This window comes from Oncorhynchus gorbuscha, linkage group LG21 (assembly GCF_021184085.1).
Source record: "Oncorhynchus gorbuscha isolate QuinsamMale2020 ecotype Even-year linkage group LG21, OgorEven_v1.0, whole genome shotgun sequence".
NCBI lineage: Eukaryota > Metazoa > Chordata > Actinopteri > Salmoniformes > Salmonidae > Oncorhynchus > Oncorhynchus gorbuscha.
The window spans coordinates 50,640,645-50,667,627 of NC_060193.1; the positions used below are offsets into that span (position 1 = coordinate 50,640,645).

A 26,983-nucleotide genomic window follows, 5' to 3' on the forward strand; every position below is an offset into this window, starting at 1 on the left:
GCAGGCAATGGTAATATTTGGGTGTAAGGGATGGGGGCTTGGGGACTGGCCACATTCCTTTTCTACCTGCTCATTCTGTATGAAAATCTTCATACTTTAAAACAAGTTCCCTCCTTATGAGGTGTCAAGCAGAGACATTGGATGTGGTTGTGTTCGATGGAGGAGGAGACAACGTGACAAAGCAGATTACGCCATCACGTCTATATATCTGATCAAATCAGAAGGCAGAGAGCGCCTCCTTGTGGCCATAACACATCTGAGCGTCATCATCATCATCATCATCATCACTACGATCTGGTAAAATTCCATTCCCATGAACAAGGAACGCACCGAGTGCAGGGAGGACGGACTGCGGCAGCGGGCCAAGCAAATCATTCAATAAGATCCAAAGGAGCCTGGTGCGAGTTTTTAGGAGGTCCTGTCATTCCTGGTTGCAGTTAGATCAGCACACTGGGGCCAGTCATTGTTGTGGTAGACCTACAGCTGGTTTTCCCCTTGACTAATCAACAGACCAACCTGACTCCACCCATCTCCTTCCCCATATTGTAGCATGATAAGGGTGAGTTTAACGTGTTCTGAGAATGACGTTTTATTCCCCACTGATCCTTTGTATTAAAAAAAATATATATTCATGCACAACCTTTGTATACCTGTCTACCTGCTGTAAACAGTACAAAAGGCCTAAACATATAGGAGTGGCAAGATTTTGTGAGAAGATTATGAGTATTGTAACTATCACCTGCAAGTAGGCTTTCAGAGAAAAGGTGAAACTCTCCCTTAGTTTATTGAAAAGGTCACCTTGTATTCATCAAATTAAAAATAGAGCTAAATCCCCACAACACAAGAGCTCACTATACCAATGACATGTTCCCAATACCTTTAGTCTGCTTACCTTCTATGGCCAATGGGTGTAGCGCTAGAGCAGGGATTCCCAAATTTGGTCCTGGGGCACCCCCTTGGGGCACATTTCGGTTTTGCCCTAGCACTACACAGTTGATTCAAATAACCAACTCATCATCAAGCTTTTAATATTTGAATTAACTGTGTAGTGCTATGGCCAAAACCAAAACGTGCAACCAGGGAAGGCCCCAGGACCGAGTTTGGGAATCCCTGCTCTAGAGCATAACTGCATGAATATAAAAAATATATTTTTCTTCAATGCAAACGACGATGTCATGGCAAAACAATGCCAAATGTTGAAGTCAGGGTGTTTTTGTTATTTTTATTGATTTATTATACTATTTTCGTTTTTGTTATTTTACATTTTTTTGAAGTCAGTGTTTACATTACAACCCATTCTCTGTTAATGGACTAAATGCATTGTGCACAGCTGCTTATGTAATATAGACCAGGTAAGTTATACCATTAAACACACTGCCCATGAAATAATAAAGGTTCAATCAAATAAATACAAATGATAACATTTGAATAATATAATATAAGCCACATTCACACAGTCAGTGTGTGAAACTTTATCCTGGATAACTTAACAAGATAAATGTTTGTGTTGCATTTGTATTGGCAGACAAATATTGGTAGGTCTATAGTTAGAGCAGTAGGCCTTACTAAGGTGTGACATCGTACAGGTGTCACACCTTAAACCTGTACGATGCCACACAAACATTTACCTTCCTTCTTTATGTCATACCAAACAGAGTATAGCTCAAATCCTATTCATCTAACACCGATCCTCATGCCTATTCTACTTTAGCCATTCTACCATTTGCTTAGCGGCAAACTTGCTAGCTACAATTTCACAACCCAGATGGCATGTGCCCCATTTCCACAGTTCTCCCTCAACTTGCTAACATTATTACATAACATGAAGTTATTCCATTTCACAACTGACAGACTTGCCTCCTCTTGCTTGTAAAACTTCCTTTTCTTAGCTTTCATCCATTGGCTGAATTGCAGAAAAAGTAACTGGTTTTAGCACTATTGCTTGAGAGCATGCTCCAACATGTCATCTACTGTCCATGAACAACTACACAACAAAGCAACAAACACTATTATGGCTGACCAAGGTGTGACCTCAAAATAATACTTTAAAACAATGTGATATGGGTATATATGGCTTTATTTATATAATATTTTTTTATTTATTATTTATTTCACCTTTTTTTAACCAGGTAGGCTAGTTGAGAACAAGTTCTCATATGAATTATTATTATTTATTTTCTACTTAATACATTTTTCAACCTAGCCTACAATATATGTTCTATAAAGGAAATGTAAACGTACATGGCAAAATGTCACATGGACATTATTACGATCAAAGTGGTTCTATTATATTGACAAGATAGTCGAGTGAACGCTCTAACAATGGAAATGTTCCTCAGACACGGAAGCAGGCGGGAGGAGTCACGATCAGGTGGGACCATTCTAGCCAATGAAAGGGCAGATACACGCGTGGGACCAGGCAAAACTCCAAAATAAAATCGTTGTTTTTTTGCCGAAATTCCATGTACGTCCACTTATATCAATACATTCGTAACAAAATAACAATTACGAAACTTATATTCGATCAATTAAGATTCACGTAGCAAATTATATATTAATTATTTTGCTTTAGCAAATTCAACACTCTCATTAACCTCCATACAAAAATATCTCACTTCACGTATTATTTTCGTAGACAGATTTTGGGCGGAGTAAATCCTCTCGCGTCGCCTCTTCCTCTGTGCTACAACGTTGCAACAAGTGACAATTGGACACCGCAAAACAAAACAAATATGGCGGCTGACGGCTCAAGAACTGCAATTCGATTCGAGTGGTAGGCTGCGCTGTAATTTTCGAACCGAAAAGGGGTATGAATAACGTTTAGTGCTTTTAAATTATATTTGGTGTGATAGAATTTAGCTAACATATTGCATCAAAGCTTCCGTTTCCCAACATACATTTTAGTGTAGCCCGCCCTGAAGAGCATTAGCTGCAATTTAGAATCTGGTTGCAAAATTCTGTTCAAATGTGTCTGCCACACTTCAAAGCATTGCATAAAAAGATGTATTAACTGCAGAAATGTTTGTAGGCCCAAGGGTTTCGGGTGACAATATCAAACAAAATGTCATGACCCTTCAAAATATGTAGCCTAAATGGCATTTAAATATCAATATCTTTCTCCCGCCAGTCTCTAAGAATATGACCACCAAGGACACAAAACAGATCACTCATCATGCTCTTCAAATGGACAAATTTAACAGGGCAGGTAACTATGGCAACATTATGCCTCTCCTGACCGCCCTTGATAATGCCTGTGTGACTTGTGAGCAGCTGCAAGGCACAGACATTGTCAGGGTCCTTTACAGACTCCTCAAAACCTGCTCAGACAATTCAGTGAAAAAAACAGCCAAGCACCTGTTGTCAAAATGGAAGAAACTCTACAGTCACCCCTATCATATCTCAAAGGAGAATGGAAGTGAGGAAGAATCCACTGTCATTGGAGAGAGTATGCTGGCTGATAAACTGTGTCTGGCAGACAGAGGTGGCCTAACTGCTGGTGATGCTAGTAAACCAGTGGAGTTGGGTGTGTCTTGTGAACATGTGGTTTTCCATACTGGGTCAGAGGACAGAACACTCAAAAATGAGACCAAGTGTGGGAGAGCTAAGGGAGAAGGGTTGTCATCGTGGCAGGCAGCTGGTGATTCGTCTTCGGGGTCAATTTTTCCCACCCTCTCAAAGCAGTATGAACCTCCTGCCACCACTTCCCTGGATACCCCTCCCCTCTGTAAGGATTCCTCTGATTTGAGTTTGAGGACAAAGTGCATCCAGCTTCTCCATGGTGCCCTCGATCCAGAAACTTCCAAGGAAGCAGAGGGGAAGACTGCAGATCTGGCCCGCGTCATAGAGGTGCACATCCACGCCATGCACCGTGCAAACCAGGCCAAATACAAGGCCTGCATCAGGAGTAAGGTGGCCAACCTAAGGAACCCCAAAAATGGCCACCTTCGGTGTGGTCTCCTGGGCGGCAGCCTGGGGCCGGAAGTCTTCGCCGGGATGTCTTTGGAGGAGATGGCCAACGAGGAGCTCCAGCGTCTGAGGGAGGAGTACTCATCGCAGGGGGTGAGTGAGAGGCAGCTACCCCAGGGGGTGGAGGGGACGCCCACCCAGAAGTTGCGGTGCAGGCGGTGCGATGGGTCGGACTGCAGAGTGACGCAGGTGTCCCGGGGCACTCTGTTTCTGCCGGCGTGGGTCCGCCAGGCCACCGCAGACCAGGATGCCATGACCTTTGTGACCTGTAGCAGGTGTGGGGAGCAGTGGTACCACAGCGGCTGGGTGTGCCTCTGATAGGCCATCCTCACCACACTACATGTAAAATGCCTGCTTTGTTTTTGTCGAGATTCTGTTGAAATGGCTTTACCCTGAATAATGTCAAACTGAATAATGTCATGTTTTAATCACAGAAATAAAGGGACATTTTACCACATGATTATGCATTACATTGTCATTAAACTTGCTGCGCTACATACTGTAATACAAATGTGGTTCTCTTTCTTTTACTATTTATTTCTCAATTTGGCATTAATAGGTACTGTGTGTTTAGAATGGGGTCTTTCTGTGTGTGAGAACAGAAGATGTTGACATTTCTGTTGAGCTGCAGATTAAGACCCATGTGGCCTTCCTGTGGCCACGTGACCCTGTGAGCAGCACAAGGAGCATGTGACCCATTAATCAGCCCAAGATACAACTCTGGCAGGGTCATGTCTAGAAGGCATACAGTTTATGTCAAAAGTAGACTTTTATTTTAGCTAACCCTTTTCCTGACCTAAACGTAATTATCCTAACCTGCTATGTTAATTCTCCTAACCTGCTGCGTAAATTCTCCTAACCTGCTCCGGCCGGAGGTTTGCTGATCTCCCATGATCCCTCACTTTCTAGCCCACAGCCAGTGCTAATGACTCAGGATCCCATCATTGTGATGACAGTGAAGTCTTAGAATTCCAGAAAGATCCGTGCTAATTGGACAAAGTTGGCTAAATGAGCTATTCTCTGTAGGCAGGGATAGTGGTTTGAGAATATATGGAATGGTAGCAGTATTTTGTTTTACATAAGATTATAATAAATAGTTATATTGTTAAAGAATCAAATCAAATTGTATTTGTCACATACACATGGTTAGCAGATGTTAATGCGAGTGTAGCGAAATGCTTGTGCTTCTCGTTCCGACAATGCAGTAATAACCAACATGTAATCTAACCTACCAATTCCACAACTACTACCTTATACCTACAAGTGTAAAGGGATAAAGAATATGTACATAAAGATATATGAATGAGTGATGGTACAGAACAGCAAAGGCAAGATGCAATAGAGTACAGTATATAAACATAAAGTGGCTAGTTATACATTTTTACATCAATTAATATACCCATTATATTAATTAATGTTATGTTTAATGGGTATATATTTAATTGAAATGGCCATTGAACAGTAGGAATTGTTGTATATTATTTGTTCTCATCTGTGTTTTTGTAATGTGTGTTTTATTTTATCTTTATCTTTAACTAGGCAAGTCAGTTAAGAACAAATTCTTATTTTCAATGACAGCCTAGGAACAGTGGGTTAACTGCCTGTTCAGGGGCAGAACGACAGATTTGTACCTTGTCAGCTCATGGGTTTGAACTTGCAACCTTCCGGTTACTAGTCCAACACTAACCACTAGGCTACCCTGCCGACCCGTCTGTACATTAGAGATATCTGTATCGGAGTCATTGGAGATAACATTCTGTTTTATCAACTGAATTAAGTTTGTGTTTCACTATCAGTATGTCATGTGTATTTTCAAGGAGTGTCTTTTCCAAAGTCCATGCAGTTCCCTATCTTATTGATAGTCTCCCTGTTTATAGCCTTTAACTTTTCAATCATTGTCTGGCGACTTTCTTTCTTTGAGAGACACACACATGCATGCTCAGGCAGTATGTGTGTACTGCACATGGTGGTACTTACAAACATAGACACACCTTTACAATCATTCACATTCACACTGTTTAATACTTTGTGTGTGCAGGCTTTTCTGCCCACTCCCACACTGATAATATTACAATAGATAAACATTATCAAGTGGAAAGTCGTAAGTCGCTCTGGATAAGAGCGTCTGCTAAATGACTTAAATGTAAATGTAAATGTAAAAGTCCACATTCTCATATCTTTCAAAGAGCATACTATTGCTGATACTGTACATTGAGGTACAGCAGAATGAAATGTAGGGGAGAGTGGGGTAAGTTGGTTGAAAAGGGGTAAGTTGAGCCACCCTTGTTTCTAGGCAAACCATACACAAAATGTATATTTTTACCAAATATTTAGGGAGAGGCCATCCTTTCATGGAGTCTGTTAAGGAGGAAACCACATGGAAAAAGTGGCAGGAAAGTTATTTGCAAAAAAAAACAGATTTTCACCAAGTTATAGGGATTTGTGTTAGAGGTTTCATGATTATTGTATCTAAACCAAAGTAGATCATTTTAAGATAGTTCTATACATCAGTTGGGGTCAATATGAGGTCCTAAACCTAGCATGAAATTGCATCCTTGTAGCTGTGTGGGCTAAAATAGTCAAATGTTTGCCTTGGGGTAAGTTGAGCCAATGGCAAGTTGAGTAAATTGAAGTGTTTTGTTCCCAGGCGTAATGCATTATCGCTGGCATATGAGATAACAACAGGGCCCGGTCTGTTAAAAGTGTAAAATAATAATAATTGTTTGTTAGGTGTTAAGCCTGTGTTAAAATATGCTTAGAATTATTAAAATATAAAAAATTATTGTGATTCTGTTGAATTGTGTTTGGGAAATAAATATAGACATGGTTTTAAGCATTTGTATGCTGCATAATTTACCTTCTCCCGGGGCTCACAACTTACCCCATACTACAATTTATCTCCTTAAAATCTGATTTTAAACCAAACCCTAACCTTAACTACACCGCTAACGTTATGCTTAACCTAAATTAATATTTAGACTTTTGTGGCCAATTCTGACTTTGTGGTTGTGCTTTCTAGTGTAAACCGTATTCTTGTCACAACGGGGCTTGGCTATCCTTGACAAAGTGCAGTGTTTGAGTGATTGACTGTGTCATCGACTAAAATATTGCTATAACATATGTTGTAATTAAAAAACTATCCATTGCATTATAAGATCTGACATGTGTATGCAACTCCTGTCATTACAATATTGCCAGAGATGTTTTGTATGGGCATTGCAACGGCCACATTCAAATGCCATGACGCATCAGTGTTTAGAATGTCAATTTTCTGCGATACTTTTCAGTAGTAAAAGCACCATTGCACACACATTAATAGCTTCCTTTATCCATTTAGCCCACAGTAGGCGTGACAAACGATTGGTCATATGAGCGTCAGTAGCGCTCGAGCAGTCCTGCCCAGTAGCGCCAAGTCACCGGGAAACCTCGGCCGCTCGTGAGGATTTTGCAAAGGGATGGAGCGGTACGGCGACGTACATTATAAACATCAAGGTACAGTTGCAACCAATTGATACTTTTCGTAGATAGATATTTCAGACTTTCACATTTAACGGAAATTCTATTTGTTTACCAGTTAGCCTTGCCAGCTACATGAAGCCAGCTGATGTTTAGGCTTCGCGCATGATCTCACAGACTACGTGGTTCATGGCAAGCGAGCAGTTCGAGACAACTGGGAACTGAAAAAAGAACGAGGTCAAATCAGTCAGTGATCTTCAGATCGGAATGTCGGAGCTCTAAGAAAGATGCCCAAGTCTCCGAATTGTAATTCCGAGTTGGATGACCGTTCAAACGATTTTGTTCTCCAGTCAGAGCTCGTTTTTGCCTAGTTGTGTTGAACGCATTGAAGTCAAGGATGTCCGAGTTCCCAGTTGTTTTTGAACGCGTATATTCATTAGCAGTCTTTATTCCTAATGTTGGTTTGTTATTTAGACCGTGGGAGCCCGCTATACTTACTCCATATGACAGTCTTGTTGTGTACCTGCTAATCAGCCTACTACCAAAGCAAGTTTGTTTCCAATAGCCTATACCGTCACAGAGCTATAGCCTACGTCCCTTTTCAGATCATCCTCGCGATGGATATGTGTTCACTTTTATCTAAGTGTGTCATCAAACAAACAAAGCACAAACATTCCAAGCTTCTGCGCATGTTCTATCCAACCAAGTTCTCTGTTGGCTAGTGATGGAAGTTATGCTGGGGATAGGGCCAGAGTGTCTTGTTCTACAAATCTAAGGTAGGATATTTGAATAGGGCTCTTTGTTTAATAGATGGAGCATTACCATAGTTGCATAAAGGTTTTAAAAAACACCATTGATTACAATGCTGATAATGCTCAATTTTTTATTTATTTAATTCGAACCTGAACAGTAGGCCTACTTCCCCTTTAAATCTTGTGACTGGTGAGAGCCAGTGCTGATATGGGCACATGACTCTCTCGTGTGTGTGTGTGTGTGTGTGTGTGTGTGTGTGTGTGTGTGTGTGTGTGTGTGTGTGTGTGTGTGTGTGTGAACCACAGCTGCAGAAAGGCAGCATAACAAAGGTGCAGTCAGTCAGTGTCCTCCCTTGTCCAGATATACTCCAGCACATTAATTTCACTGTAGTTGGCTGAGGCAGCTAACAATAGGCAGAGTCTTTAACCAATTTGACTAACAGGATGTGCGTCTGTTACCTATGTCTCTGACCTATTTGGGCTGATTAGCCCATTTCACTACCCTTTTGGATGTTATTATATCATTATGGAAATGGATAGAGGGCTAGAGAAGATTTCTTAAGTAGTTAACTCCATTGACTAAAGGTCGTGGTGCAAGTCATTTCAATTTAACGGCACATTGTTTGTCACAGTATTTGTGGCTGCTGAACACTACCTCAATCAGAAACAAGGCATTGATCGATTATGTGATGGAGAGGCATTGAGGTGGTGATAAGCTCATATTTCTCTACTCATTCTAACCCCTTCATCGCCAACAGTTGGAGCCCCATTTAAAATCGTCACTCTGGTCTCACAGGGATGGTAGGAATTGGATGATCGGATTTTCTATTTCTTCTCTTAAACAAAAAAAAAACTTGAAATATAATTCATAGAATTGCAAGTGGGTTGACCCACCTGGTCTCTTGGACGAATTGGGGTCTTTGTTTGTTAAAGGATAACCTTTGTCTTTACTTTCTCAGCAGCCTGTAATGTTAGTCATTGCTTAACCCTTCAGTGTGTTACTGTATTAAAAACCAAGGCCTACAACAACCTGGAACCTGGAATTGTAATACCCAAACCAGACATCTGTCAGACTAATAGAGTTGAAATGAACGACATTCACTCTAATTACAGGAACTTAAAGTCCTCATTAAATGCACGTCTTGGAAACCTTTGACATGTTCACATAGTTCATCATCGTCATGGTATTAACCTAACATCATACCTTCTGTTTTTTCTAACAGGTGCTGAATTAGGCTATGGTTTGCCCTGATACATAACGGTAAGAAATGACGTGTTAAGAATGTATTACTGTCACTGTCTCTTCTTGTGTCCTTACACAATGCTTTCTATACTCTACTGTGCTGCTGTATTGTAGTAGACTAAGCTAAGTTCTAGGCCTAGGTCTGCTGTACTGTACAGTCGGCCAAACTCACCCCACGTGTTTAATGCATCATGTCTGCTCCTGAAGCCAAGCATTATGCAGACAAAACGTTCTTGTGGCCTGTGGCCACAGCTTTGCTCATGTGATTCTCTAAGAGATGGTCACCTGATCATTGTCCATGTGACATGCTGAGAATATTACAGCTCCTACAACAGTTAATGTCGGCAGGAAAATGTTACGTCTTCATTGGTTAAGATATCAACTACTAGACTGTATAACATTGTGACTGATTTGACTTTAGCTGACTACAGATGAGGTTGTTAATCTATGTTTGTTAATCTGTGTCACATGTTATTTTCTTTTCTGACTGTTAACAGAGCAGTTCATTGATTAAACTGAATGACTATGTCATCTATTTGTCAGGTAACAGCAGCTCTTCACAGACCCCCCCCCGGCCCCAGCCAGCTACTCCACCAACCCTTCAGCCCAGGCCCAGCCATGACAGCCAAGTCGTCCCTGCTCAAGGTGATCCTCCTGGGGGACGGCGGCGTGGGCAAGTCCTCCCTCATGAACCGCTACGTCACCAACAAGTTTGACACGCATCTCTTCCACACCATTGGCGTGGAGTTCCTAAACAAGGAGCTGGAGGTGGACGGGCGCACCGTGACGCTCCAAATCTGGGACACGGCGGGCCAAGAGCGCTTCCGCTCGCTCCGGACACCTTTCTACCGTGGCTCCGACTGTTGTCTCCTGACCTTCAGCGTGGATGACAACCAGAGCTTCCACAATCTCAACAACTGGAAGAAGGAGTTTGCCTACTACGCTGATGTCAAGGAACCTGAGAAGTTCCCATTCGTGATCCTGGGTAATAAGTTGGATGTGCCAGAGAGGCAGGTTTCGGGCGAGGACGCCCGCCAGTGGTGCCGCGACAACGGTGGCCACCCGTACTTTGAGACGAGCGCCAAGGACTCGACCAACGTGGCGGCCGCGTTTGAGGAGGCGGTGAGGAGAGTGCTGGCGCAGGAGGAACGGGGGGAGCACCTCATCCCGACGGACACAGTGGACCTGCACAGGAAGCCGCGCTCTGGCGCCTCCTGCTGCTGAGGAGATGTAGGGTTGATTACCTTTATTTGACTGGCCCAATGCAGCTGTTTATCTCAATTTGAAATGGGCAAAAATAGCTTTTTAGCAAAAAAACTATTTCTCAAGCAAGAATTTTGCTAAGACTGGGAAAACTAGCTGTTTATTGGAAGAGGTTTGGAATAGTTTTTGTTATTGGTATATTAACCAGTCTACCGAACAGTGATGTCACCATTGGAAGCTGAAACTCCCGTCCATGCAAACCTGCTGATTATAATGTCCTGTGCAGATTGTATTTTCAACCACCAACTATCAGGAAATAAACTGATCACATTTTTTCACAATTTTACAGTGTTTGTTTCATCAGCTGTTTATACAATATGGTATGAAACACAGGAAAATTAGAATTTTGACTTTCACTGGGCCTTCAAAGAGACAGTAGGGGCATATTTGAACTTCTGCTGCCCAACTCTGGCCGTAACTTGTGAGTTCTGATGATACCAACGGCCACTTGGTTCAAGTTCTCCTTTTTTAACTGTGGTTAATGCTTTCGTTCTGCTCTGTGCTCCTCCCTTGGTTTACCTGACTGCATGTGCACGCAGGCACACAGCCTGTTCATGGCATTATACACACCCAAACCCACTTAGGCTATATAAGTTTTATCATACACAGGAGTGCTCATAGTTGGGCCTGCTATTTGACGTTCCTTTGCGCTGGCGAGTGTGTTTTATCAGTGACTACTACGATCAAGAGATTACTTTGTTCTGCGCTTGTCCTCCAGCAATCAAGTAATGACTAAATATTTACATTTTTAGTCATAGCAGACACCCTTATCCAGAGAAACTTAGTTTTTCATAGTGGTCCCCCGTGGGAATCAAATTCACAACACTGCCGTTGCAAGCGCCCTGCTCTACCAATTGAGCCACATGGGAAATACTACATTGTCATCCCATCTATTAAATGGGCTGAATGTGCCAAATGTATATTAATATTGTTGATTGTTTAAAATAATTGTATTTTGTATTAACGTTAGTGGTGGTAGTCAGTACACAGACTGACTGAACTACAGTATGTGTTGGGGGGAAAACCAGAGGGTTCTGTCCAGTCTATATCATTGTACAAATGGAAAGAAAATTTCAGTCAAACTAATTTCTCTGCTTATTCTCACTTGATGGGCTGATTTTAGATTTTAAACCCACTCAACCCAGCCATGCAAATTTTGGCTGTGTGAATTCGAAGCCGTTCATTGGCTGGATTGCGTGCTCTATAGAGACCAACGTATGTCCAGCCATCATAATGACCAAAATAGCTTTAACATGTTTAATCTCATCCAATTTCCAGATAAACTGTCAAAAGCCTTTTTATAGCCATGTTAATGTGTGTTCGTTAGGAATGTTAATTTATTTAAATGTATTTACAGTCACTCACTACGCAAACTAGTGCACCTGATGACTCAGGACGTAAGTGCATTAGCTAGCCTAACTGTTTTCGGAGAGTTTGGAAATGAGAGGCTTTTTAATGTTATGTTGCCTGGACCTGGACTAACCATTTAGGAATTCAGCAGCAAATCCCGGGCCATTGCACCACAATTTATTATAGTAGGCTATAGGCTGACTTGTGCCATCATGAGTTCTGTGTACTATAGCCCCAAGGAAACCAGTCGTAAAGGCATACCAGTTGTTTCTATGTTTTGCTGTAAAACAAGACCAACCATGACACACTAAAAACTATAGGCCTATTGTACTTTTTTTATGTAAAAAAAAATATTGTTGGTTATTTGTCAAAAGACCCCAACAGTGATGTTAACAGTATTCAAATGCGAACCAGTAATTTCTACAGCAGGGTTCCCCAATTGGTAGCCCACGGCACACCAAGTTTTCTGAGCATATACAGTACCAGTCAAAGGTTTGGAGACACCTACTCATTCAAGGGTTTCTCTTTATTTTCTACATTGTAGAATAATAGTGAAGATATCAAAACGATAAAATAACACATATGGAATCATGCAGTAACCAAAAAAGTGTTTAATAAATCAACATATATTTGAGGTTCTTCAAAGTAGGCACCCTTTGCCTCGATGACAACTTTGGACACTTGGCATTCTCTCAACCACCTTTCCAACAGTCTTGAAGGAGTTCCCACATATGCTGATCATATGTTGGCTGCTTTTCCTTCACTGTAGTCCAACTATATCATCCGTTCACCTAATCTGCGTCTCACAAAGACAGTGTTTGGAACCAAAAATCTCAAATTTGGACTCATCAGACATATTTCCACCGGTCTAATGTCCATTGCTCATGTTTCTTGGCCCATGCAAGTCTCTTCTGATTGTCCTTTAGTAGTGGTTTCTTTACAGCAATTTGACCATGAAGGCCTGATTCACACCATCTCCTCTGAACAGTTGATGTTGAGATGTGTCTGTTATTTGACCTTTGAAGCATTTATTTGGGCTGCAATTTCTGAGGCTGGTAACTCTAATGAACTTATCCTCTGCAGCAGAGGTAACTCTGGGTCTTCCTTTCCTGTGGCAGTCCTCATGAGAACCAGTGCTTGATGGTTTTTGCGACTGCACCTGAAGAAACTTTCAACGTTCTTGAAATTTTACAGATTGACTGACCTTCATGTTTTAAAGTAAGGATGGACTGTTCGTCTTTGCTTATTTGATCTGTTCATTCCACAATATGGACATGGTCTTTTACTAAATAGGGTTATCTTCTGTATACCATCCCTACCTTGTCAAAACACAACTGACTGGCTCAAATGTATTAAGGAAAGAAATTCCACAAATTAACTTTTCACAAGTCTTAATTGAATTGCATTCCGTGTGACTACCTCATGAAGCTGGTTGAGAGAATGCCAAGAGTGTGCAAAGCTGTCAGAGGCAAAGGGTGGCTACTTTGAACAATCTAAAATATATTTGGTTTTGTTTAACACTTTTTTTGTTTACATGATTCCATGTGATATTTCATAGTTTGGTGTCTTCACTATTATTCTAGGATGTTGAAAATAGTAAAAATAATGAAACAAAATTGAACGAGTAGGTGTCTCAACTTTTAACCGATACTATGTATAGTTATTGTTTTATTGTTGCATGTAAGACTGTAAAAACACTGGCAAATCAGCTCCAAGTGATTTTTATTTAGTAAGTCTTCCAAAGTATTCCCACGCATTATAGAAAGATGTATACAAATGTAAGCAAGGTTTGAAATGTATGTTTTCGTCAAATATTAAATCTTTGGACTTTGTGGTCAATTTGCAATCTAAAAATAATTTATTTTCTGGCCCCCTGACCATCCGCTCAAGAACAAAAATTGTCCTGTTCCAGTGTCTTGCATTAAAACATGAACCACCCTGAAACACTCAATACGGTCTTAAAATGTATGTTTGCGTGTGTGTTGAAATAAAAAGTTGGCAATTTTTTAACCTATGTTGAAGTAATGTGCTCCATCTGTGGAGTGCGTTTGTTCTTCCACTGACCACTACTGTCGGTCAACTGTAGGCCAAATACACTGCTATCCTAATTTGAGCAGACCCCCTTCTAGGGGTGTAGTGGAAAGTTGCCCCTAGATGGGGATCTTGGGTCAGGTATGTATTTCCCCCACTAATGGTTATGTTTATGATTTGGGGAGGGGATCTTAGATCTGTACCTAGGGAAAACTTTACTGCGGAGCTTTCCTTGGTCTTAATCAATAGCTTTGGACTACCATTTTAGGAATGGAACGATGCTAAATTTTTCCACCAGGTGGACTCAGCATCTCACAAAACTCTACAAAGACAACACCCCAAGGTTGTCCCATCACTGTGGTTGAGGGTGAGCGCTGGGGCACAACATTTTGGAATGTTCAGATAGAAATAGGCTATGTAGCACAAACACGCCTCTCTGATACATAGAATAAGGAATCACATCAGCTATATAAATGGCATTTCTATCTGCAACATTCTACAACGTTTGGCAACTGAACTGTTCAAAGCATATATGTCATTCATCCCATTGTGTGTGTGTTTAACAGGAAGTCCAAACTTGTAAGAAAGCGACAGAAAGCAGCTCTTTCACGATAAAATATCGGTTTTACTAGAGAAGGTTACAAAAATCATCACTATACAGGAGTCATATAACTATTTAAAACTTTAAAAAGAAAAACAATGAAACAACTACAGGGTCTACAATGTCATCAAGATACAATGGATATCTTTAAAAAAGAGTTGAGTGTGGGCAAACGCTGCCTACCATAGTTGTCAGTACAATTGACTACACATCACCTGAAAAACTGCAAAGACATAGTCATGTCGCCTTCATGCAATAACGAGGAAACGACAACACACGCATCTTATATGAAACGGCACATGCCCTTGCCTACATCAACCTGGTGGCAAAGCACACTGTATTATATCAAACATAACACACATGGGAATATAGTCCCCTTTTCAGTATTTAGACGTTTGCACACGTGGACAATACCGACATGCCTTTTCATATGAAAGTTAAAGAAATCATCGTTTCACTGGTGTGAGGAAGATCACTTGGGACTATAAAGGTTCTACTTGCAAAAAGATGATTCTGAGATAATTGGCTTTACAGTTTCGAGCCCTCGTCGGTTTGAATGGGGTCAGCCATTTTTATCTTGTATTCTTTTGAATTAGTTTGAACTTACCCCAATTCATGTTAGAGTACACTGTATGTAGGTAGAACAGAACAAGGCTGTGTCACTAACTCAATTTAGACTAAAAATGCAGAGAACTTATAGCCCGAAGCACTTGAACTACTCAGTGATCATTATTATAGAATAGGTCATGATAATCAAATGATATCTGGGGGGGGATAAAATTCATGACTTGTTATATTGTAAACATCCAAAAAACGGCATCTGTTCATATAACAGGCCTAAAAGTATGACAGATGAGTCACTTTCATTTGGCTTGCCATTGTAAAATAATTACAAATAATGTCAAAGACAAGTTATTCATTACTTTAGCACAGGGAAAGATTCAGCTGCCTAAAACTGATTAAAAAAAAACATTGAAAACCATTTTGTACATTTTTTCCCTTCACATTTCAAAATGTACACAAGACAAAAGCACCACCGCCATCATGACTCTGTACTTGCTTCCTTCTCACAACATACCATTTTAAAAGATGTCACAGTACTATTATATTTAATGCAGAACAAGTAATTGGATGCTAAACATATACTCCAAAAGGAAACATTTACATATTGATCATCAAAAGGTAAAATAGCATGGTAAAACATTGACCGTGCTCTCCACATTCAGGACGTGTCAGTCAATAGAACTTCCTTTGGGGGCGGTCCATATATATATACAGGTGAACTTCTCCCCTTTAAGGGTGGACTTGTCTTGAGGAAAGTGAATGTATGATTCCAAAAACCGGGAGGAGAAAGAAATCCACCCTTCACAATTGTGTACAATGAACACAATGAACAAACATTGGGCCTTTTGTTATGTTCACTTCAGCTGTGGCCTTGGCCTTGTAACAAGTGTGTGCTTAATCAGTGAAGTGTTAGCCTGGTCCCAGAGCTATTTGCGCTGTCTTGCCAACTCCTATGGTCATTATCATGCCAAACATAGGAGCTATAAAGCACAACCAGATCTGGGACCAGGCTAGTGGAGTTTTTATTTTGGTTTAGTACCTGAGGTATGTATAATGTATCACTTACAAACAGAACAAGGCAATCTGACCTTGAGTGTTGGTTAGTCCTGTGGGTTTAGAAGCAATGTCGTTTCCAGAGAAAAACTGCCATACAGAGGGCTAGGTGGCGGTTCACTAGCCTGGTCCAAGATCAGTCTGTGCTGTCTTGCCAGTCAGCAGCTGTCTGTAGTGTTAACGCATTACCTTGACCCGCAAGGGAAACATCTAGCCTGGTCCCAGATCTGATCGTGCTGTCTTGCCAACTCCTATAGTCATTGACGTGTTATTATGACCATAGGAGTTGGCAAGACAGCACGATCAGATCTGGGACCAGGCTAGATGTTTCCCTTGCGGGTCAAGGTAATGCGTTAACACTGCAGACAGCTGCTGACAGAACTGCTGCTTTGGGCCAACAGTCACATTAGTGAATGTGTCCAATCCGGTTAGGGTACAGCACACGTTTTTCTCCTCAGGCCAAAATGAAGAATTACTTAACAGAAATTGCTGGATGTCAACAAAGGATTGGGAAAGTTAATGTAATAGTAGGACTATATTCTATGAGAGGCACCCTGAGATGCTGTGTATGTAATGTTTACATGGGTTTTGGAAGTCTACTTTACATCTTTATATTTTTGATACAAGCATTACCATAAAAAAAGCAAAAAACTAAATCAGGTAAAACATTTGCACAGGGATAAGATAACCAAAGGAGAAAAATACCAGAAATAAGAGAAGATCAGATAAATATAATAGTAAACCTGTCATATTTTGAAGTAGTATAAAAAAAAAACATTCATACATACACATTCACACAATATATTCATATATATATAAAACACCAAAGAAACAGGACATTTTGTGGCACGCTTCCTCAGAAGTTGTGCAGACAGTGACCTTATTGTTAGGCGGTTATTCGCTGTGTTAGTGCTGTGCTGTGATTGATTCAGAGCAGTTAGGCTATGGCAGCAGGGTTGCGCTCAGTAACGGTCCAATCGAGAGCAAACAGGAAGAGGTACCACCTAACCTGAGCTCATCCAATAGGAACTTCTCATATACCTGTTCCGTTTGAAAATGTTTGCTCCTGTTTGGACAAAGGACCTGATTCAGATTTGAGAAAAGTGTGCTCAATTCAGACCTTAGCTTAAATTGTCCATTGCTGTTAATGGAAGACATGGGCTGCATTTCATTTACACAGGCAGTCCAATTCTGATATTTTGTTCACTAATTGGTCTTTTGACCAATCAGATAAGCTCCGAAAAAGAGTTGATGTGAAAAGATATGATTGGTCATAGGACCAATTAGTGGGAAAAAATAACAGAATTGTGCTCCCTGTGTAAACGTAGCCAACGTGTGAAAATTTGAGTTGAGTGAACATATCTCAAGTCAGAACACTGCCCATAGTGAAGGAGACCCAGGTGTTGGTTTTACCCAGAAGGGGGGTTGGAGGTTAGGGGAGAGGAAGTGTGTGAAGGGGTGGTTGGCCGGTTCTTATGAGTAAGAGGAGTTGAGACCCTCCTTGGAGCCACCTTCCTCCACGTCGTCGTCCTTTGTCTTGATGTCCTGGTACTCGTTCTGGTTGCAGGAGCTCCTCAGGTAGGCCCAGTTTGCCGACAGGATCATCAGATAGTGGATCTGTGTGGGGAGGGGGGGGGGGGGGGGGCACAGAGAGGAGAGAGGAAGGGAGAACAGAAATAGGGAGGGAGGGAGGGAGGGAGTGAGGGAAAGGAAAGTGCACAGGGTGGTGGCCAGTGAGAGGGTTAGTTAGCCAAAGCCAACTATATAAGTAGAAGATACATATCATGTTGACCAGTCTACCAGATGTCAAATGAGACACATTAGCATTGCTACTGTACAATGTCTATTTTTTGGTTAGGTTGGCTAGGTTAGTATTACTAAATGACAAAACACCAAGTGAGTGGGGATTCATTTTCTCCAAACAGTCACTATCCTAAAAAGAGAGGACAATGGTCTTGGTTTTCCTTCACATTTTATGTTTATTTTGCATAAACTAAAAAGGCACAACGTCTTTCATAACAAATATCACAAAAAGAGACAGGCTAAAAAAGACTAACTTCAAGCTATACAGTTGGAATTTGGCGGAAAGATATTGAAGTCTCATTGAAAAGAAAACTATATCCTTCGATTAGAATAACTACAGAATATTGTAGTAATCTGAAGCTCGATTACAGCAACACAAATATTCCCTTCTTCTTACACTGGCGTTGTCCCTTTGTATTGATAATCTATCCGTCCTCAATGCTCTGTGCCTGCTCTACTTGAATGAACGGGTCAGCCTAGCCATAGCCTTGACTGGTGGTCCCACATGGTACTGTACTCCTGCTGTACTAGATCAGTACTTCTAGGAAATGTCTGGAGAGAGAATGTGAGGGACCTCAGCCATGTTTGCTAATCATGCACTCACTAGTCCCTCAGTGTGGTTCAAAAGGCGTGCGTGGCAATAGGCTTGGACGCAAAGGCACATAGATCTATCTGTATTACGTTACTAACAGTCGCACACATTTTCTCTACGTGCTGCAGTACATACTCTCCTCCCCACCCTTTCTTCCTTTTTTAAACTCTCTCATTTCTCTCTCTTCTCTCATTCTCGCGCTCATTCTCGCGCTCTAATACGGCTCGGAGAACTTTGCAGAGCGGCGGTTGCCGTGGCTCATAAACTTGAGAACAGCGTAGTTATACGTGGTGGCCATCACGTAGATCAGCTGGGAGGGAGAGATGAGAACACAGACTGGGGTGAGAAACAAAGTCAATGACCAGGAGGCCTTTGGGAGGCCAGTGCTGTTCTTGGGTGGCATCTGGCTAGATTGTGCAGTACTGTACCTTCATATTGCATGGATCTACATCTACAAACAAAGTTAGACTGCCACAGCGCACACAATTTCAGATGGCCGTCTATGTGCTGAATCTTCTCACACGCACTAATGAGCAATCCAAGTTTGGTAGAGTAGCTGAAAGACCTTATTAAGCCCTGTTGCCTCAGTGGAGAGCATGGCCTCATGACCCCATTACTGAGTTCAACTAGCCATCACATAATGACAACCACACCGATGGGATAAAACAACTTAATTATTTGCAAAAAAATGTTTATGTACAAATCATTAGCTCCACCTATGAAGACATGCAGTTTGTGTTCTATCATCTCTGGTACAAAATACTGTATGGACAGAGTCTTGTGAGGCATTCCTCTTCAATGCGTGTTAGGCCAGATGAAAGAGCTCCTGGCTATGTCAGTGTGTGTCCAGCCAGAAGCTATAAGGCAGACTTACACCCTCAGGAAAACTGAGTCAGAACCATGAAGCAGGGAGGAGGGATTACCATGGCAACAGATCAGTGTACCATGGCAACGCATGCAAATTATTCAAACATGGGGAATTCGGGATATAGGGCATCCAAAGCTTACCAACGCAATGAGGGTGGCGCCTGCCCCAGCACACGCAACAATGTACAGGTGGAAAGACAGGTAGAACTGGAAAACATGGAGACCGATCTCTGGTTAGTGATGATACTTTGATTGACACTCATAAAATATGTCCTTTCCACAATCAGCCTCTGTATAATTACAATACAGTGATGAAGAATGTTCTATTTTTGCGCTTTTGACAAATGTATAAAACATGGGTTTAAAAAAGAAAGAAAAAAAAGTAGTAAATAGGAAGGTTTATATGATGTTCCTATAATATGAGGTACATGAAGGTTCATATGATGTGCATAAAGATTTACAGGAGGAGGGGGTTGCCGTTCTCACCTCGCTGGTGCTACAGATGTCTCCTAGTGTAGATCCGCAGGCTTTGCCGGGTGTCGCATTCCATGGAATAATACCTAGACAATCAGGAACAAGAGATATCGGTTAGGACCAACAGACAGGCCCTATTCAGCGCAGAGTGATCAATCACTTCACTTGTACAACATTTGTTGGAAAAAACAGTTGAGTTGACCTCATGTGATAGTAAATGTTAACTGTTTATACCATCTGCCATTTAAGTGGACAGATGGTGATGGCGCACTGCTTCAGGGTGATGGTAATAGTTATAAACATGACATAGATATCGATGCCGTAAATGACTTAAACACCCTATAGATATTGACATGTAAAGGCTAAGTGTTATCAGCACCCGTAGCGAAGGCATAATGTTAATAGGATACATCCACTTGGCAGTGGTAGGATGTATGTCACACATTAGGCCCTTATGCAGGGCTATATCGGGATGTGACAAATCTATACATGGGCGTTTTCTGCTGGATGCTATAGGCAGAACTCCATACTCCAACCAGGTTGAAATGTTACTACACGGACCAGTGTGTGTGTTACTGAGTGACACTCACCGTACTGCCTGACGTCCACACAGATGGAGTCGGGATCGGTGATGTTGGCCATGGGGGACTTCATGGCAGCACAGGTAGTCCACATGTTGTAGAAGAGGAAGACGGGAATGGCTGAGAAGCCAAAGATCCCCAGGAAGGCCAGGCCCAGGATATACGTAAGGAACACAAACTGATGAAGAGGGAGAGGAGCTAGTGACATAATCACCCTCGTTGTAATCCCCATCGTTGTCGTCATCATCATCATATAAGCATTTCGCAACACCCACAATAACATCTGCTAAAAATGTGTACGTGACCAATGCAATTTGATCGTCATCGTCAGTTATCATCATCATCCTCGTCATCGTCATCATCCTCGTCATCGTCATCATCATCATCATCATCCTCGTTGTCTTGATCATCATCAACCTTGACATTGAAATCTACTGCTATGCCTAACATAACACTGTACTATGTATAAGTATCCATCAGTACGACATCACCTAATGACAGAGGATATTTATAACCAAGCTCGTCATCATCTTCATCACCATATCGTCATCCACATTTCCCTGATACATGACACAATACTGGTTAGAAGGGTGGGAAGATAAAAAAGTTCCATCCGACGTTAGCTTGACGACACTCAGGAGGATACAGCCGTCCTCATAGCAGCCTTAAAGGCTGATGTTACTGAACATCTGCAGCGATTACACTCATCAGGCTAGAGAGTACAAACTGTGCCAGTTACCCTCCGGGGTGTGTGTGTACAGCTGTATGTGTGTAAACGCATGCACGTCATGAACGCCATGTGTGCGGTTGTACGTGTGTGTGCATGTATGCATGCACGTGACTGTACGTGTGTGTTCATGTCTCACCGTGGCCGTGATGCAGCGGCCACACACGGTGGTCTTGAACTGGCTCTGCAGCTCCTTCTTGACGGCGCTGGTGGTGTAGAAGCCCTCAGCCAGCAGGATGATCCCATAAACAAAGAAGAAGGAGGCGATGCCGTAGATGACGTACTGCATGGTCTGGATCCTGCTCGGACGGATACAGTAAACAATGTGAAGACAGGCACATTCATATTGAATAACCTGGACAAGACTTGTTCAAAGACATATACCTTAACAAACGGTAAAGGTTGACATATAGGTAAAGACATATAGGAGATACAACACACACAACACACAACTTACACGATGGTGAGGGTGGCGTGGTCAGTGGTGATCTGAGAGAAGTGATTCTCCAGCATGGTCAGTGTGCCGGTCAGCGCCACGTGACCACACCCGCAGAACAGAGCCACGCCCGAGAAACAGAGGATGGTGGCCACCAGCGAGGCGTAGGGCACGCCGCCCAGACACTTGATGCAGCATTCGAAGCAACCTGCAGGGGGAGACAGAGAGCACCTTGCTTAGCTACACAGTTGGTCAATGTTTTTTGTTGTTGAGCTACATTAGCCTATAACTTGCTACATTATAATGTGGGCATACATTGGAACTATACTATGTAGGTTTTATGTCCTGGAGAGCAACCGTCACTGCTTAATTTATCATGAATTAGTGAATTCATAAATGCTAAATGTGATCCGATTTAGCTGCCCATGTCATATTTGACTGAGAAAGGGATTCACTGTATGCTGTAGCCTGAAAGCCTTGAGAATACGCATTCCTGCTAACCTGTGTGGAGTAAACAATGCTTTGACAGAAACAACCAAGTCACATTTACAGTAAAGTTGACAGATACAGTAGTGTCACTGTCTCCAACCAAGAGCCACAACATGTCTTCTCTTCATTCATCTTACCATATCGGAACCATTTTCACTTCATCATTGCAACTTTACCAGTTAGAATTGACACGCTCTGGCACCCAAGAGTGTTAAATATTACATGTGCTCCGTAGTACAAGCTCCTATCTTCCAATCTACTCCCCCCAAAAGATCCCTTTCCGTTGACTTCATAGAGAAACATACACAAAGCACTTTGGACCAATGGCATGAATAATGCACCGTCTAATTCTAAATAAATGATTGCTACTTATTGTCAGAGCAGTGGTTTCTGGGCCACAGGCAAACAGACCTGGGCTGTGTTCATTCGGCACCAAACGGAAGAAAACAGACAAACAGGGAGGAACTACCTGAACCTGTTTTCATTTTCAGCTTGTTTTCATTTTCCTTTGCAACGCGTTTTCCTATGGTGTGCCCTAATGAATACCACCCAGATGTGTGGAACTGCCGATAGGTCAAATCCTCCTCAAGATCTCCTATTGGATGTTCATAGAACATATACAGAACCAAAGCTAACCAGTGGTAGCAACACGAGATTCTATCATTAACCTTTGACTTCACATATTGCTAGATTAGATCCCTGACCAGTCCTCTGTGCACAGCACCCAGTCATACCATCTAATGGACACTACTAGTTCAACAAAGGCAGGATGAAAGAGTTATGAGGGTTATGCTATATTAAATGATACTGTGTCATATGGTGAGTCAACGGTACAATGCTTTGCCTACGGCAGCTACAAAACCAGAACTCTACAGTGTAACCATGACTTCTATCTTAAATCTGACGTCACATTGGCAGTGCACAGTGATAAGCTCACAAAGAGTTACGGGCAGGGTTATAATGAAGGACCATTGTGGGAGGCAGTGGAGCGGGTTTGGCAGTGCTATGGTTGCTGGTACCTCGGAGAAGGTGGCAACAGCAGTGTTGTTAGAGGGGAAAAGAGAGAACGAAGGAACCAAAAATGAGAAGAAAAAAAAAACATTGCACTGAAGACAAGTGTTCAGGCTTATGTAACTACACATTATAAATAGCTCCGCATTGCAAACGTGGGAAGTTACTCGGGGATGATTTTGCACTCCCTTACATGTGCCACTGTTTCCATGACAACCTGCTCCAATTGGCATCTCTCACACTAATTACAGACCGGCAAATTTCTTCAGGAGTGTTATGTCTCTTTCTTTTACAATTATTCCTCCAAATAAACAAATTGTGATTTTATATTTTCAATTTTGGAGGATGTACCCATAGTTTCTTTTTTTTATTTTCTTTGCTAAATGGCATATATATTATTATTATATTATATTATTATTATATTATATTATTATTATTAAATTCAATTTATGAGGCTGAAATGAATGTCGGGACAGACCCCGGCTGAATAGAAGGGGCCTATAGGCTATTTCTATAGTGACGGGTGACCGTTTCTATAGTGACGGGTGACAGAGTTGACTGTTAATGACATCCACATGCCAACATCAATGGAATCCCATAATATCCGGCATAGCATTTAGTCGCCCTCATTAGTGTTGCTTCCAACTGACGATTCACAGGACTATGGACTACAACGTCAACTGGATATGAACAGCTTGTTACAGGCATCGAGATGAGAGTGCTACAGAATCTTGTCTGCATGCTATGCCTAATGGGAATACTTCCAGACAGCACTACGGTTGGCTTATCCAGAAAACACAAAGGGTTAAACCTAGCAGGCAGCTGCTGCTGAGGGGGAAGCTGAAAGATGAGGCGTTAGTTGGTTGCATAGTACGAAGACGGAGAAAGCGTTGCATAACGGATCTCTATCCCATTAATGTTAATGAAGTACCAAGGCAAGGAACGGATGGATGCGAACGGGGCACTAACTACCCTACCATCTCAGCAGAGAAACTGGCTAAATGACCAGAACTCAAAGCGGCTTTGTCGACATTGGACAAACAGGTCGGGCCCCCCCTGAGTCTTGTGCCCCCTTGTAAAATGGAATGTTCCACTACTACTCCACTTCCTGCTTTAAACGAGGGGCCTCATCCGGGGCTCGGCTGCTTGTGGCGATGCCAGCTGAGCTGAGCGTTTATCATCACAGTTAAAGTGCACTAATGGGAAACAGAAAGGCATGAGCGGACGGCCGCGGCGGAGCAGAACGGAAATCGATGGGCTATTCATTAGAGGAGAATTTAGGTGACAGAGCGAGGTCGAGTCCATCTCTCTCACTCTGCCCTGCTCTCTCTGGGGTGAAATATGAGAACTACAGGGCCCCAGTAGAGCTGGCACAAAGCTATATGGACATATAGACACAAGGCTATATGTCTGTATGCCCAGTAGAAATATAGACAGAGGCCTCAGACCACACACAAGGCTATATATCTATCTATATGCCCAGTAGATCTAAGGACAGAGGCCTCATGCCAGACACAAGGCTGTCTAGTTCTCCACCTTCAATGATTCCCATGTTGTTTGGGTGAAATCTGACACTATAATAAAACCAACCTTAAACCCATTCAGAATGACAGAGTATGAAATACTATGGTATATTTACAATTATAAACTGGATGGTTTGAGGCATGAATGCTGATTGGCTGACTGCCGGGTATAACAAAACATTTATTTTTACTTCTGTAATTACATTGGTAACCAGTTTATAATAGTAATTAGACACCTCAGGGGTTTGTGATATATGGCCAATATACCACGGCTAAGGGCTGTATCCAGGCACTCCATGTTGCGTTGTGCATAAGAACAGCCCATGACCATATACACCACACCCCCCCTCCCTATGAGCCTGAGGCTCAGTTGGAGAATTACATTGGCAAAATAGGAAAATGTCTTTCGTTTGCCTATTTTTCTGCCAGCAGCGAGAGAATAGCAAGGCCCTCCAAGGGCTCCCTCACCAACTTCTTTCAGTACAGTGGTTTTGCTGTCAAGAAGTTCAGCCCACTGCTTTGTGATGCCAGAGAGAGAGAGACAAACCGCCAGAGAGAGAGAGAGAAAAAAAAATCAGAGAGATAGCGAATGGGGCAGAGAGAGAGAAAGCAAGATGGAGAGAGAAAAACAGATAGAGAGAGGAAGCAAATGGGAGAGAGAGAGAGAACATGTTAGATGAAGTGAGAACGAGAGAGAGAGTAAGCAAAGAGCATTTTTTTGGCCCGGGGGCCAGTGAATAGTGGTTGCCATGGCAGCATGTTACCCACGACCCAGTTGAGCAGGGCCTGAAGCTAGCTGACTACATCCCTCCGCGGCTCCTCGCTTTCCTTCCCACGCGTACACAGCAAAAGGACGTGAACTCCCACCCGGGGTTCAGAGTAGAGGGTTCAGGGATGAGGACATGACTCTCAACCTTAACCTGGTCTGACCGCGTTTCAAGCAAAGTGAGACTGAACAGGTAGAGGAGAATGTGCGTGGTCCAAAAGTGGTCTGAGCACTCTTGTCAGCCGGTCCCAATGCACTCTCTACCCCTTTCCTTTGGCACTTCAATGCAGATCTGTAAGATGGAAGCTATATATGCTTATACCTATCCAGACCCTTCAGATCTGCAAACATCAAACCGGTAAGGACGGTGAGGGTGCGTAATGGGACCAGCTGTGAGAGTACACTAAAGCTGTTGTGACCGCGTTTAGAGCGACAACAGACAGAGAGAATTGTGGCTGTGTGACTACACCTACATCCATTATTCAGTAGCCAGGTGATTGGTTTTATCCCGTTTGGGAAATGGAGCCTCCCCAGCCAGAGGAAACGCCACTTTAACGTTCATACGTTGATGGGTAAAGAAATTAAAGTCCTGCAAAAGGACATATCTATTTAAAATAGCTACTGTACTTGATACTTTTCCGAAGGCTTTTCCTCCTCCAAATTATGAGTCACATTATGACACGACTAAATATTATGAGACGTTACAGTGACACAGCAAATGAACAACATATTTTTCAACTCTACATTGACTAGTTTTAGCGTCTAATAAAGTCTCAGGAACTATTCCAGTTTAGAAGCTCCGTATTCATTACAGGACAGCTTCCGCTTGCATTGCATTGCGGGAAGATTCCGAACAGAGATCTGTGGATCACGAAGAGAGACACGTCTCCTCTCTACAGCAGGGGGAAAAATGTCCGCTTCAATGAGGCGTTGATGAAAGAGAAACCCCATCTGTTTAAAAAGTGAACAGGCTTGGGATAGAAAACAGGTACACGACACGTGTCATTATTTGAGATGATTAGAATTTTGGTAAATTATGACTAATACTTTCGGCATGTTCTAGGCTACTCTGTGTTTCTCATGTATGTTATATCCTTATTCTACAACTGCCAGTCACAATAATATAGACCAAATAAATATTGTAAATACAACGGTTTTAGCGACACGTGACAGCATGTTTCGGGCTATTTCTGTCGGATATCAAAGGACGGTACAGTTAGAGGATCACATGTGAAAAGTGACCTTCATCAAACATCTGCCACATCCATAGAACCTTTCCCTCTGAACCTACTAAACTGGTCTACATCCTATAGCCAAGTTTTACCCTGGTCCAGCATTAATATGAAGGACACCGGGCAACAAGGTCAGTATCTGCTCACGCATAATTAAGTGTACAGCTTTTAAATCCCCCCTCAGCCCTTGTCTACTACACTCC

General features: G+C 42.1%; 3 protein-coding genes across 7 annotated transcripts in view; 2 read left to right on the forward strand and 1 right to left on the reverse strand.

Moving 5' to 3' along the window:
• The first annotated feature begins 2,639 nt into the window (after positions 1–2,639).
• On the forward strand, positions 2,640–4,426 carry LOC124008209 (transcription elongation factor A N-terminal and central domain-containing protein). 2 transcript variants are annotated; one of them, XM_046319320.1, is made up of 2 exons: positions 2,640–2,807; positions 3,128–4,426. In XM_046319320.1, exon 2 carries the CDS (start codon positions 3,139–3,141, stop codon positions 4,282–4,284), a length of 1,146 nt encoding a protein of 381 aa, XP_046175276.1. In that variant the 5' UTR covers positions 2,640–2,807; positions 3,128–3,138; the 3' UTR covers positions 4,285–4,426. The 2 variants fall into 2 exon arrangements, with proteins under 2 accessions (XP_046175276.1, XP_046175277.1); XM_046319321.1 differs by having other exon boundaries at positions 2,643–2,773.
• A 2,888-nt stretch (positions 4,427–7,314) lies between these two features.
• Positions 7,315–10,961, forward strand: LOC124008210 (ras-related protein Rab-9A-like). Its single transcript, XM_046319322.1, has 3 exons — positions 7,315–7,458; positions 9,398–9,435; positions 9,961–10,961. Exon 3 carries the CDS (start codon positions 10,036–10,038, stop codon positions 10,639–10,641), a length of 606 nt encoding a protein of 201 aa, XP_046175278.1. The 5' UTR covers positions 7,315–7,458; positions 9,398–9,435; positions 9,961–10,035; the 3' UTR covers positions 10,642–10,961.
• A 5,612-nt stretch (positions 10,962–16,573) lies between these two features.
• Positions 16,574–26,983, reverse strand: part of LOC124008096 (neuronal membrane glycoprotein M6-b-like) — a 39,430-nt gene continuing 29,020 nt past the window's right edge. For 2 of the 4 annotated variants that reach the window (XM_046319069.1, XM_046319068.1), the window contains 6 exons: positions 21,781–21,967; positions 21,463–21,622; positions 20,606–20,774; positions 20,028–20,101; positions 19,683–19,748; positions 16,574–17,896 (listed from right to left, as the gene is read on the reverse strand). In XM_046319069.1, the coding sequence (XP_046175025.1) occupies positions 17,753–17,896; positions 19,683–19,748; positions 20,028–20,101; positions 20,606–20,774; positions 21,463–21,622; positions 21,781–21,967 (800 nt within the window). In that variant the 3' untranslated portion in view covers positions 16,574–17,752. Of the gene's footprint in view, positions 17,897–18,840; positions 18,985–19,682; positions 19,749–20,027; positions 20,102–20,605; positions 20,775–21,462; positions 21,623–21,780; positions 21,968–26,983 lie in introns of those variants that run through there. The other 2 variants (XM_046319066.1, XM_046319067.1) reach the window with 2 other exon arrangements.